The sequence below is a fragment of the Aspergillus saccharolyticus genome (assembly GCF_003184585.1).
Source record: "Aspergillus saccharolyticus JOP 1030-1 unplaced genomic scaffold BP01scaffold_47, whole genome shotgun sequence".
Lineage (NCBI taxonomy): Eukaryota > Fungi > Ascomycota > Eurotiomycetes > Eurotiales > Aspergillaceae > Aspergillus > Aspergillus saccharolyticus.
The window spans coordinates 44,877-58,521 of record NW_020290657.1 but is presented as its reverse complement, the minus strand read 5'-3'; the positions used below and the strand labels follow the sequence as shown (position 1 = coordinate 58,521).

The 13,645-nt window shown below is 51.9% G+C and overlaps 5 protein-coding genes across 5 annotated transcripts; 4 read left to right on the top strand and 1 right to left on the bottom strand.

Moving 5' to 3' along the window:
• Positions 1–416: 416 nt before the first annotated feature.
• BP01DRAFT_386418 (UTP14 family protein) lies at positions 417–3,385 on the bottom strand (the record flags this gene model as incomplete). The annotated part of the gene is made up of 2 exons (XM_025577671.1): positions 417–599; positions 665–3,385. The coding sequence occupies 2 exons, from the start codon at positions 3,383–3,385 to the stop codon at positions 417–419; spliced, it is 2,904 nt and encodes a 967-aa protein (XP_025427401.1).
• A 279-nt stretch (positions 3,386–3,664) lies between these two features.
• Positions 3,665–4,805, top strand: BP01DRAFT_360392 (mitochondrial 54S ribosomal protein mL41). Its single transcript, XM_025575906.1, has 2 exons — positions 3,665–3,933; positions 4,031–4,805. Exons 1-2 carry the CDS (start codon positions 3,751–3,753, stop codon positions 4,397–4,399), a joined length of 552 nt encoding a protein of 183 aa, XP_025427400.1. The 5' UTR covers positions 3,665–3,750; the 3' UTR covers positions 4,400–4,805.
• A 608-nt stretch (positions 4,806–5,413) lies between these two features.
• BP01DRAFT_418716 (HECT-type E3 ubiquitin-protein ligase) lies at positions 5,414–9,632 on the top strand. The gene is made up of 2 exons (XM_025579350.1): positions 5,414–8,556; positions 8,616–9,632. Exons 1-2 carry the CDS (start codon positions 5,566–5,568, stop codon positions 9,285–9,287), a joined length of 3,663 nt encoding a protein of 1,220 aa, XP_025427399.1. The 5' UTR covers positions 5,414–5,565; the 3' UTR covers positions 9,288–9,632.
• A 363-nt stretch (positions 9,633–9,995) lies between these two features.
• BP01DRAFT_395080 (uncharacterized protein) lies at positions 9,996–10,706 on the top strand (the record flags this gene model as incomplete). Its single annotated transcript, XM_025578370.1, has 1 exon — positions 9,996–10,706. A coding segment is annotated over one exon (371 nt), but the record flags the coding sequence as incomplete, so codon positions are not given.
• A 67-nt stretch (positions 10,707–10,773) lies between these two features.
• On the top strand, positions 10,774–13,211 carry pab1 (polyadenylate-binding protein; the record flags this gene model as incomplete). The annotated part of the gene is made up of 3 exons (XM_025577670.1): positions 10,774–12,288; positions 12,351–12,979; positions 13,052–13,211. The coding sequence occupies 3 exons, from the start codon at positions 10,774–10,776 to the stop codon at positions 13,209–13,211; spliced, it is 2,304 nt and encodes a 767-aa protein (XP_025427397.1).
• Between the last annotated feature and the right edge of the window lie 434 nt (positions 13,212–13,645).

The following is a 13,645-nucleotide window of genomic DNA, read 5'->3' as shown; positions in this document are numbered from 1 at the left end:
TGTCAATGGTTCGTTTCAGATTTAATGTCCATGTGGTTCGGCCTGCAGCCCATGGAGGGTCCAGATGGGTTCACACGACCAGATCAGCTCCAGCCAAGCAGACACTGCTGTTCAGTCCGTCAACCATACTAGATACACGTTGGGGATGACCAACCCCGGAGACTATGACAAGTCCCAGTGTCACTAGGACGGTCTCTCTAAAAGGAAACAGGTACTAATTGCCGCATAATGTGTAGATGGCTGCAGAATCGACTTTTTTCTTGCCAGTGTCCGTCAAGCTGACTTGGTATCATGACCCAATTTAACTCTACAATCAATCGTGAAAACAATGCACAACACTCTGGGCAAGCCCTCAGAAAATCTCCTCCTCGGTATACTTCGATGCCACTGTCCTGCAATCAATGCAGAAATGACAATTAGACCATGGGCTTCGACATGGGCTTAATGACGCCCTGCTTGATCATCACGCGAGGCTTGGTGGCACTCTGGAAAGTCTCCTTGGTAGACCACTCGGGACCAATAGGGAGACGGAGAGACCGTTCGTATTGCTGTTTGTTCTCGAATTGGTGAGGAAGCTGTTGGGCCATATACTTGTTGTTCTGGGACGACAAAAAATATTAGTGACGAGTTCGCATATAATCGATCCCAATGCAGTGGTCCTTACCTTCTTGACTCGTTTCTCGTTGATAATGACTCGGGATAGCTTGGCATCTTTCCGGTCTTCAGGTTTCACGCCCTCGACCTTGGTCAAGAAACGTTTCTGGCGCTTCTGTTGCTTCTTACTGATCCCATCACCAGCCCAGCTGCCCCAGCCGGGCAGTGTATTGTCAATGACCTGGTCATCTTCTTCCTTGATGGTATCAAGCTTCTCCTGCTCGAAGTCCTGGACAACCTCATCTCCCGCGAAAGCCCTCTTCACGAGGTCGTGGTTTTTGAGCAGCACTGGTACACTGTCTTCCTCGCTGTCGTATTCATCAGCGTCGGGATTCTTGCTTGGGACGACAGCTTTCTTTTGGACTTTGGAAACACCCTTAGCACCAGCATCACTTGGTTTAGCATCTTCAAGCGTGATGTCGACAGTCTGTTGAGTGTCGTCGGCTGTCACCCGGCGATTGTTCCGAGTAGTTTGCACCAACCACGGGTTTTCCTCCACTGGGGATTCTTCGCGTTCTGCAACCTGGCTCAAGGGCCGGGCGTTGGTCTTGTTGTTCTTGGGAGCCTGTCCTTTCTTCTGTGGGCGGTCGAGGACGATCTTCACGTCCTCGTCTACCTCGTGCACATCTGGCTCATCGTCTGATCCGGGAGCCTCCTCGAACTCGTTGCGAGGGGCTGCCTTGGGCTTGCTCCCCTTGACATCCGTTTCAGATTTGCCAAACTTGCGCCGTCCAACTTCAGACTCAGACTCGGCCTCCGATTGAGATTCTTCACCATGTAATTCACGGTTGAGCCGGCGGATCTCTGCATCGTTCTCTGCTTTGCGTGCAGCCTGTGCCTCCTGCATGAACTTCATTTTCATCAGGTTCGCGTGAGGACCTTTGTACTCGCTTGCATCGTCTTCGTCATTTCCTTCGAGCTTGCTAAGCTTCTGGCGGATCTTGCGCTTCTCGGCATCTGAAGCAGCCTCTTCGTCCCAGGGATCTTCGTCCTCCGACTCAGAACTAGAAGAGCCGAGATAATCTTCGTCACCGGTGTTGACTCTCTTGCCTTCGATCCTCTTACGGAGTTCTTCCTCGCGCAAGGCTTGCTCCTGTGTGCCCCTCCGAGCATCTTCGTCCCAAGCTGTGCGACCAGTCTGTTTTAAGCTCTTTGCCCACTTGCTTTCCTTGTGCTTGGAACCCATTCTCGCCTCCGCCCTGAGACGCTCGTTCTTTTCTCTTTCCAGTTCATCTAAATCAACACCGGCTTCCAAGAGAGCTTGTCTTTCCTGAAGTTCCTGTTTCTCGCGTTCCTTGCGGTGCACCCGGCGATAAGACTTGCTCTTGATCTTCTTGATTCGTTTCGCGCGTACTTCTTCCCGAAACAACAGATCACGTCTCTTCCGTAGTTCGGCTCTACGAGCCTGAATCTCTTCGATGGGTAGTCTGCGTTCTTGTAGTTCTTCCATTGCCTGTAACTGATCCTCGGCCGACTTTCCGTTCGTCTCCGCAAGTCCACTTTCAACAAGAATATTCTGAATCGTGCTTTCAAGATCGGTGCGCGGCTCAGGCGCGCTCAGGCGATGTTGTTGGGTTGCATCTGGGTCGGGTAAAGGAAACATGAGATGCTCAGCCCGACGGTTGGCCTTGACAGTGTCTAGCCACCTGTCGAGTGTTTCCTTGCTTTTGTCATATGCAGCCGCTCGGTCCAGGCGATCCTGCTGACGCTTTGCGAGAGGAGCATCCAACTTTCCAGGAATGCCAGATGACTTCTTAGGCGCAGACGCATCTGAGTCAACGTGCTTCAATGAGCTCTTGAGCCGGGAGTCCGTGATGGAAGGTAGAAGATCGGCAACGGTGAGTTTGCGTGTAGACGTCAAGCCGAACTCTGTCGGAGTCGCTTGTTCTTGCCCACCACCCGTCTTCCGAGTCGGTTTGGAGGCAGTTTGGGTGTTCATTGAGTCGACAAAGCTCTGTAGTTTTGCGAGGCCATGCTGCTGATCACCATCGTTTTCGTCTTCAGAGAATGATAGTTCACTGTCATCGTCGGAGTCGCTTTCTTCAGTTCCGCTGTCGTATTCTTCCGAATCGTCGCTCCCTGCCGCCTGCTTCGATCTTGCCTTTGCATTCTTAGCTTCCTCCTCATCCTCCATCGCCGTGTTCATGTCCCAAGCAGTAGCCAAGTCGACTGCGTCCTCACCGAGATCGTCATCGTCGTCTAGCTCGTCGTCGTCGTCGTCGTCGTCTTCTTCAGACTCATCCACATCTTCCGACAGAGTGATTTCGCGAGTACGCTTCTTCTTTTCCGGAACCTTATGCTTCGGCTTGGAGCTGCCACGGAAGGTGAAACCCTCGAACCGTTCCTCGTCGCTAGAGCCTAACGCTTCGTCACTGTCGATATCCTCGTCATCGTCGCTGTCAACCTCTCCCAGTCTCCACCTATTCCCTTCGCCATCGCTACCGACATTGGATCCCATCTCAGATTCGTCATCGCCAGTCCGACGGCGCTTGTTGTCCGGTGTGTCTGAATCTTCCGGGTCGCGACCGATGTTGCGCTTGCGTTTGAACTGTTCATCTTCTTCTCCAAAACGACTCCGCCTCATCTTCACTTTGGTCGGGAATTCACTTTCTGCGATGGAAAACGCATTGAGCATCTTTCCAGATGACTTCTTCTGGGCGGATTTCTTTTTGGGGGCCGGTTTGCGGTCTCGGTCCGTCGGACCGCGCATTTGCGTCTGCTGGCGAGGCATGGCTGCTGGTCCTCGCTCTGGGAGGTGATATAACCGAAATGAAGTCTATACAAGCGAGAATATCAAATGCGAAATGCCGGGATGTCGTTAAATAAAAATATAATACCACGCAACGACTTTGCGCAGATGAGGTTGTGTACTGACTGCAACAATTGCGGCCGGATTTTTTTTTCTGTAGTAGTTGATGCGGATCAAGAAAAAAAAGGTCTTGGCGGGGCGGAGATACTCCTAGTGCCGTCCGAACCCCCAGAAGAGCCTTTTTGTCCGCTGACCGTCCGTCCCTCCGTCCCCTCGATCTCCGCAAAACCCATTGAATGTGAAAGGACCTTTTGACAGATTGTCCCCGCCGTCAATCCTACTCCGTCATGTTTAAGCCCTCCAAGCCGATGATGGCGCGCTTGCGCCTGACCACGAAGCAAGTCAATGGCGGTTACTACAAGGGAAACCGGACCGGCTCCATGGGTTTCTTCGCAAAGAACGGATCCTACGTGATCGACTGGAAGAAAGTCCGCACATACGTTGTTCCCGATAATTTGGATCAATTCAAGGTATGGGAGCTATAGTTCAAGTGGGAGGACTTCATGAATCAACTGGCTGTGATCGTGTCAAGCAAGCAAGCTAATGTGTCGATCGCAAATAAATCAGCTTACCCCGTTCGTCACGAAAGTCATGAGCCCGACGCAGTCCAAGTACACCCGCGAACTGGTGAAAAATGACAGAGTCATCACGGTGGAGCGTGCTCTCGAGGGCAAGGACTACTTGGATATGTGGGCGCTGGACAACGGTCCGGAGGTTCTCGAGCAGGAGCGCCTAGACGCCGCGCTCGAGAAAAAGGAGCAGCGCCGAGCCAAGAAGGAGGCTAAACTTGCGGAGGAGCGTGAAAAGGCCAAGAAGGCTGCTCGCCGGGCTGAGTACAAGAAGGTCAGAGCGGAGGAGGATGCCATTCTTGCCGCAAGGCTCCAGGAAGAGGCGGCAGCTGCGGAGGCCGAGACGGCCAAGTCGACGACACCATGAGATACTCATCCCTGGAAAGAAACACGTTCATACTGGGGCAACACCCTCACTGCTTCCGGCAGTCGCTTCCCCCTCTCTTAACGACAATGGCGATTACCGGGTTGATGTGGCAGTCACTGTTGGGGACGTTCCAGCCTGTCCAGAATTCAGCGTCTGGTTTGTACTGGTTGTATCATATGTATAGTGTTTGTTTGTGGTGCTGAAAGGCGGGTGACATCGTTCGTTTGGACGATATACTTGGCTAGGGCGCAGAGGGGATGACAGGTCCTTAGTACCTTACTGGGTTAGCATTTCATCGATGCATGTATTGGTTTTGGGGCGTCTCTTGGGCTTTTTCTGCAGTTCAGCAAACGATCATATAGTCTTGCTTTGTTCAAATACATGGACTCTCATAACTGAGTCAAATAGCCCGCTGTTTGATATTACTCCGTATATACTAGGTAGTAGGGATAAATTGCAGGTGACTAGTATATCGGACTTGACGGTTTTATCAAGTAGACCATAAATGTAATTGGCTAATGGTCGACCTTTTGTGTCAATGGACTACATGTTTCCTTCAACTTGCAAGTATTCCGATGGCAGTGACAAATCACTTACTATCACGCATACTAGTACCCATTCGATAAGTATATATTTCGGGCAGCGATCATGATTTTGCATGAGCCAGATACCATTGGCACAGGCATAACTGCCGGTAATCTCGGCGTATGAAGTAAGATAAGGGCTTTTGACAACGATTACCAGCAACAGATTCTCGAAGTATCTCTTAATAATACATTGCTAGCATTAAATTGATCCGTCATCTGTATGTAGCAATATCACGTAGCGGATGAAAGTCACGCATCCGTGGGGTGGGGGAAGTGGCAATAGAAAACACACAGCATGAACAGTGCGTGGCCGTAAGGACGCTTGCTCCGCATCGGCACGAGCAGTTCGGCCGTCAGTCTCGAGTAGTTACCGTACCTTATGGCATAAGAATGGCCCAATTCATCATTCACTCATTTCCCCTCCAACGCCTCCGACACTTCGCCGCATAACTGGGGCATTTCCTTGCGCATTGCGACATGGAACCGTCTGTGTCATGCCTATAATATCCGTCACAATAAATCTCATCTCGCCATTTTCATCTTCTATTCCTCTATACTAGACGTGACCTCCAACAAGTCATGTTTCAATCATTTACGGGGAACTCCCGTCGTCCACGGCAGGTCAACCTTGGAGGCCGCAACACGAACCCTTTCGCCGCATATCCCTCCGGGAGACAGAACCCCCACGGGGCAGGTCCGCAGAATACGCTTGCAATTGCTCAACAGGAACGGTTACTGAGACAGCAGGAGAGGGAGCGATTAGGGGCGAGTCGGGTTATACAACGGACATGGAGGGGTTATCGGAGTAGGAAGATAACGCACAATGTGTGGCGTACCGACTGGGATGCCACGCAGAAGCAGGCGACGGGGGGCCTTTTCTCATTTGAAGGCCTCCTGAAGCAGCAAGATGCATTTCTACAGCAGCCTCACCGCTATGAGACGGCCGCGGCCTGCTTGTCACAGCTGCGTCTGCTCGTGCATTTCTTGGAACCGTGGAAGAGTGATGATGTCCTCCGGCTGCTGTACTTCTCGGGGGTCTTCCAGAAAACCCTGAATGAAGTCCCCACGATAGCGACCGAGGGAGAATGGACGACGCCGTTGACTCGACTGGCGAGATTGACTCTTCGTGTGCTCCGTACCGCAACGACTCCGACGCTGCCGGCATCTGCGATCGGCCCTCTTCTTCAGCTACTCATTTTTCTCACGGGTCTCATACCGAAGCAAATAGCCCGCCTTGGCCGTGACTACTATTCTGTCATGACGATCCTGACGACGGTTGGGAAGTCTCAACTTTCCGGGGACAGCCTTATCGAGTGCGTTTTGGCCGTGCTTCGGCCGATCACCTCCGAAACTCTGACAGCTTATGAATGGTTTGCGAAGTGCTACTTGACCATTCCAGATCTTCCCCGATATCTCGGTAATTTGGATCGTCTGGCTAACAGTATCAACTACAAGCTTTTGACGTCCGCTCTTAGCCCTTTGCAGGGGTATTTCCGTGAGCGTCAGCGCGAGGATACAGATTCTTGTCTCTGGATGCTCGCTTATTACATCTACTTTCATCGGTCTGCATTGGGAAACCAGGCCGGGCAGCAAGCGCCAGACTCTGGCTTTGTCAAGGTCGTGTCTGACATGCTGAATTCCACTGCAATGCACATATCCCGGCGTATGGGACAGGATGATACTAATGACGTGGAGAACGACCCCGAAAGAGCTCCGTTTCATCCTTTCATCAAAGACCAGCTCGCCAGCCTTGTCAATCAAAGCAGTATTACAGGCCTCCTTTCTCAGCTCCAATCCACGCAGCTCTCACAAGGCGAGCTAGCAGACGCTCATTCGGATGCATCCAGGGAAGCGAAGGTCCTTGCTACATATGCACTGACACTATTGAGAGTGTTTCCTCGACGCGGTGATGACATCCGCATGTGGCTGTATCTAGGCTCAGCAACATCGGACCAGCAGTTGACAGGTCACAAGGGCGCCCAAATACCGGCCATCAAATATTTCTGGCACGCATCTAGATCTAGCCGAATCTTCGCTGCCATAAGTCAAGACTCATCTAAGGTTCTGCCTCTACTGAAGCCTGCTGATGACTCCGTGGATCTAAGACTTAGGGGAATGTCCCAGACAGAGAGGGATGAAGAATGGACTATAATCCTTCTCTTCCTTGAACTTTATACATTCGTGCTGAAGGTGATGGACGACGAAGAGTTTTTCTCGAATGAGTCCTCTTTCACAGCATCGTCTAATTCCAGAGTGTCATGGACCAAGGAGAGCGCCTTGCCGTTGACAGATATCAAAGAGATGACGGTCTTCCTTAAGAATCTTGGATTCACGTTGTATTGGAACTCAGCAGATCTGAGTGAGCACGAAATTGTCCAGGGTACTGGTGGGATTCGAAGTTATTTCAGCTCCTCCGCGCTCCCGTCTGATCCCATGGCGGGTGTAAGAGAGATCGAGACCAAGAACAAGGAGAAAGGGCTTGCTGGTGTTACGGGCATCCCTCTTGACTATTTCAAAGGCCTTGTCACAGGCTTACTGAGGATGATTCACGAGCGAGATTCGAGAAGGAAATTCCTCCCTGACGGGCACTGGTTGATGACAAGCCGTTTCGACATGGAAGGATTCATTCCCGCCGTTGTTGCGGAGGAGGAGAACCGACATCAACTTCAGGATGAGGACGATGAAGCAGAGAATGATCTAACTTCAGATACTCTTTTTGAGCCATCCTTAGGGCTTATTGGCACCGGCCGTGCTCAGCAAACCCGTCGGGTTGAGGCTCTCAGACGTCGCCAACAACAAGCTGCTCGCCGAAAGCAACTCGAAGCGGTAGCCCCGCGACTTGAAATTCTCAGGAACATGCCCTTTTTCATCCCATTTGCAACCAGAGTTCAGATTTTTCGCGAATTTATATATCGCGATCAGATCCGCCGGAGACACGGGTTTGTTGACCCAGATGCCTGGCGTATGTCAGTAGCCGAAGCCACTATGGGCCGTATGATCGATGGGCGCCCTGCTGCGCACGATGTCTTAAGTCGCCACCATGCGAATATCAGGCGTGAGAGTGTCTTCGAAGATGCATTCCAGGAGTTCTACGAGCTGGGCGAGGGTCTCAAGGAGCCGATCCAGATCACATTCATCGACAAGTGGAACAATGCGGAAGCTGGGATTGACGGCGGTGGTGTGACCAAAGAATTCTTGACCAGTGTGACCAGTGAGGCTTTCAAATCTACGAACGAGATGAGCTTGTTTGAAGAGAACGACCAACATTTGCTCTATCCCAACCCGGCGGCGGTCGAGCAACGCAAAGAGCTGTTAAGGCAGATCGGCTTGCAAGAGAACACTCCAGACTGGAACGAAAAAGTACGGGAGTTCCTCAGACGGTATGAGTTCCTGGGTCGGATCATTGGGAAGTGCATGTATGAAGGCATTTTGGTCGACGTCAACTTCGCGCCATTTTTCCTGCTGAAGTGGGCATTGTCAGGGGGAGCAGGCTCAGCCCAGCGGGAAACGGCATATCGTGCCAACCTCAACGATCTCAAGGATCTGGATCAAGGGCTTTATCAGGGTCTGGTAAGTTCTATGTTGCGAACGACCTTATGCTATAGTCATTGATTCTTATTTGTTTGCAGCTCCAACTGAAGAACTACCCGGGCGATGTGGAAGATTTTTCCTTGAATTTCACTATTACCGACACTATACCTCTGCCGGGTTCGGGCAGTCGAACAATCACCCGCGACCTGAAAAGTCAAGGGTCTGACATACCCGTGACGAACCAGAACCGACTGGTGTACATCTCCTATATCGCTCGCTATCGCCTCCAGGTCCAACCTGCGCTACAGACGAACGCTTTTCTGCAAGGACTTGGACAGATCATACAGCCGTCATGGCTATCCATGTTCAACCAGACGGAGCTGCAGACTCTCGTTAGCGGGGACCGAGGTGAGATTGACGTTGCAGATCTGAGACGTAACACTCTCTATGGCGGAGTTTATACAATCGGGGACGACAATGAAGAGCATCCGACGATCAAGCTGTTCTGGCAAGTCATGGAGAGTATGACGAATGAACAAAGGCAGAACGTGCTTCGGTTTGTCACCTCCACTCCGCGGGCGCCTTTGTTGGGTTTCAGCCATCTCAACCCCCGCTTCAGCATCCGTGATTCCAGTGAGGATCAGGATCGACTGCCTAGCACCAGCACCTGCGTAAATCTTCTCAAGCTCCCACGGTACAGTAACGCTGAGCTGCTACGGGAGAAACTTCTTTATGCTGTCAACTCTGGAGCCGGCTTTGACTTGAGCTGAGGTTTGTTGAGACTATTTGTCAATAGAGCTTTTACGCACGTTTATCTGGGTGTGTATCGAATGAACCCTTGACTCGATTTGCATAGCTCAGGCGTCATGGTGATCAATCTTTTATTGTTCCTATCGTTTTGACCTCCATCTTTGTGGTTCCCGATTTGCTCATCATGGCGCTATCTCACACTTGAAAGTATGAGATGGTCGTCATTTTCAAGGTAGCATCTTATTTACATTTAGATTCCCAAATAAAGAACCCAGTGATTCAAGCACATAGTGCCAAACGTCGATGATTGTCAATTTGAATTGACACCTGAGGCATACGGGCTGCCATACAATGATTGAACCCGAGTTGAGTTTTTGCGTTTCTTTGCCGCTGGAAGCTAACAGCCTTACTTAACCCCCAGCAAAACCCACCATTCCGTAATAAGCCGTTGAGGCGGCGAGAGACTATCGCCCAAAGAAGACTAGGCTGAGTGTCTGACCCAAAGAGAGACTGAGAAAATTCTCTCTTTGACTTTTCCAGAACAGTTTGTAGGTAAGAAAAAAGTTGAAAAAATTAAATCACCCAGTGAGTAAAAGACCAAAAAGACCAAAAAGACCAAAAAGGTTGTTTCAATCTTCGTTCGCCGTCTAGTATTCTTTCTTTCCCTCTTCATCCGCTTTTTCTTTCTTTTCTTTTCTTCCTTCCCCCCCCCTCCCAAAAAAATAATAAAAGCCTTTTCTGCTGCCTCATCCCCAGCACTTTTTCCCCCACCTCTTCTCTTCTTCCTTCTCTCATCTCTCTCTCCCTTATTTTCCAATTCTCTTATCGGAAAAAAATTCATAAAAAAACCGGAAAACCTACAAAAAAACTAAAGTATAACTCCCCCTCTGATCCCCTCATTCTCGTGATCTCGTGGTATATTCTGTCACTTTTTTTTTCCCACACTACTTGCGGACTGTGCGGTGCGGTGTGTGTGTGTGCGTGTTGTGTGGGCGTGCTTGCAGCTGGAGAAATCTTTCCACTCAGACACTTCCATCCAATTTCATCTCCCTTTCTTGCTGTCCACTGTCGACTACTCTCTATCCACCACTTTGTGTGATAGTGTGTTGTTTTGCTTTTTGACTTAACCGCGGTCCTCTGCTTTCCCGTCCTCTCGACTGTCTTCGATAGACCTGCCTGGTGCTCATCTAGGTCGTACGTTTGTCGCCTTGACTCTGATCATTAATCCTCCTCCTCACTACCCCAAACCACGCTTGTGCTTGCTTTTCCATCACTTTGGTGGACAGCAGCTGCCTTCGTGACACCGCGCATTTGCTCATACTTGTCGTTCTGTGTGCTTCGTGATTGTCGCCAATGGTTGATGCTATACTTTGTATCTTGTGATTCTCGCTTACAGCCGAAACCCTGTGAAAACAACACGCTTATCCTGCCGCTTTCGCTGCCTGGATTGAATCGAGTTTGAGCTTCAACTAACTCGCCTTCTCTTCTTACAGTAACACCACAAAAATGTCTGCTGAAGCTGCTACCACTCCCGTCGTTGACAACACTGCCAACGGCGCCCCTGAGGCCAGCCCTGCTGCTGCTGCTGCTGCTCCCAGTGGAACCCCCGAGGTCACCGCTGTTGAGAACGCCGCTCCTGCCCCCAACAACAACCAGCCTCACTCCGCTTCCCTCTATGTCGGTGAACTCGACCCCTCTGTCACCGAGGCTATGCTCTACGAGCTCTTCTCCTCCATCGGCCAGGTCGCCTCCATCCGTGTTTGCCGTGATGCCGTCACCAGACGCTCCCTCGGATATGCCTACGTCAACTACAACAACACCGCTGACGGTGAGCGCGCTCTCGAAGACCTTAACTACACTCTGATCAAGGGCAAGCCCTGCCGTATCATGTGGTCCCAGCGTGACCCCGCCCTCCGCAAGACTGGTCAGGGCAACGTTTTCATCAAGAACCTCGACAGCGCCATCGACAACAAGGCTCTCCACGATACCTTTGCTGCTTTCGGTAACATTCTGAGCTGCAAGGTCGCTCAGGATGAGTTTGGAAACTCCAAGGGCTACGGTTTCGTTCACTACGAGACTGCTGAGGCCGCCAACAACGCCATCAAGCACGTCAACGGCATGCTGTTGAACGACAAGAAGGTCTTCGTCGGCCACCACATCTCCAAGAAGGACCGTCAGAGCAAGTTCGAGGAGATGAAGGCTAACTTCACCAACGTCTACATCAAGAACCTGGACGCTGACATCGATGACGAGGAGTTCCGCAAGCTTTTCGAGAAGTTCGGTGAGATCACCTCCGCCACCCTGAGCCGTGACCAGGAGGGCAAGAGCCGTGGATTCGGCTTCGTCAACTTCTCCACCCACGACAGCGCGCAGGCCGCCGTTGAGGAGATGAACGAGAAGGAGATCCGCACTCAGAAGCTCTACGTTGGCCGTGCCCAGAAGAAGCACGAGCGTGAGGAGGAGCTCCGCAAGCAGTACGAGGCTGCCCGCTTGGAGAAGGCCTCCAAGTACCAGGGTGTTAACCTCTACGTCAAGAACTTGACTGATGATGTCGACGACGAGAAGTTGCGCGAGCTTTTCGGACCTTATGGCACCATCACCTCCGCCAAGGTCATGCGCGACAGTGTCAACGGTGAACGCACCCAGTCTCCCGACTCTGCTGGTAAGGAGAAGGAGGCCAACAAGGAGAATGAGAAGGAGGCCACCGAGGAGGCCGCCGAGGAATCTACCGAGAAGACCGAGGAGAAGGCCAGCGAGTCCTCCGACGAGAAGGAGTCCAAGAAGTCCGACAAGAAGGGTCTTGGCAAGAGCAAGGGCTTCGGTTTCGTCTGCTTCAGCAGCCCCGATGAGGCTTCCAAGGCTGTCACCGAGATGAACCAGCGCATGATCAACGGCAAACCCCTCTACGTCGCTCTTGCTCAGCGCAAGGACGTCCGCAGAAGCCAGCTTGAGGCCAGCATCCAGGCTCGCAACACCATCAGACAGCAGCAAGCCGCCGCTGCCGCTGGTATGCCCCAACCTGTATGTATTTCCCCATCGGATTTTGCCTTTTTTTTTTATCTTCCAAGCTAACTCATTCCTAGTACATGCAACCCGCCGTCTTCTACGGTCCCGGTCAGCAGGGCTTCATCCCCGCTGGTGGCCAGCGTGGTGGTATGCCCTTCCCCGCTCAGCCCGGCATGGTCATGGGTATCCCCGGTGGACGCCCTGGCCAGTACCCCGGTCCTTTCCCTGGTCAGCAGGGTGGTCGCGGCATGGGTCCCAACCAGCAGATGCCCCCCAACTTCGCCCAGGGCATTCCCATGGGCGCCATGCAGGGCCCTGGTGGCATTCCTAACGGCATGGGTTATCCTCAGATGGGTCAGGTTCAGTTCGGTCGCGGCGCTGGTGGCCGTGGTCAGGTTCCTGGCATGCCCATGGGCCAGGGTATGCGCGGTGGTCCCGGCTACGGCCGTGGCGGTGTTCCCCTCCAGCAGGGTCAGATGCGCCCTGGCCAGGGTGCTCGCGGACAGAACGCTGCTCAGCCCGCTGCCAACCAGGAGGGTGCTCCCGCCGGTCTGACCGCCCAGACCCTCGGTGCTGCTCCTCCTGCTCAGCAGAAGCAGATGCTTGGTGAGGCTCTTTACCCTAAGATCCAGGCCCAGCAGCCCGAGCTTGCTGGCAAGATCACCGGTATGCTTCTCGAGATGGAGAACACTGAGCTTCTCAGCCTGTGAGTATTCCCTGGACTTTTTTTTTATCCCAATATGCGATCCTGAGCCGAAGCTAATATTCCATCTCCCAGGCTCGAGGATGACGAAGCTCTCCGCGCTAAGGTCGATGAGGCCCTCAGCGTTTATGATGAGTACATGAAGAACAAGGGTGGCGAGCCCGAGGCTTCCGGCGAGGCTGAGAAGCCCAAGGAGGAGGCCAAGGAGACCGCGACCGAAGAGAACAAGTCGTAAATTAGTGTCTCAAATGCCTGCCGCGGCGGCCTGATACTGCAGACTGCCATGTCGGGATTTTGACTCCCACCTACTTTTGATGACCTCGATTACTCCTTTCTACTCAATTAACGATTTATCTCCCTTATCTCCCTTATCTTCGACCTTTCTCATCCCCCTCCCCCTCATACTCTCTATTCCGTTTCTTTTCTTTTCTTTTTTTTTTTTTTTTTTTTTTTTTTTTTTTTTCCCCTATTTCCGTCCTGGTCTGATATCCCTGGGTTCCCAAAAGTTTCTTTGTGCGTGGTGTCGTCGGGCCTTGTTCAGTGAGCAACATGTTATTGGATCCTTCTTCTCATACCATTCCATTTTTCTTCCCACTTCTCAAGGGGTTGAGCATGCTATGTGGTCAACTTCTTCTTTTCACGATTCAATTGATGAAAACGGTGTTGCGC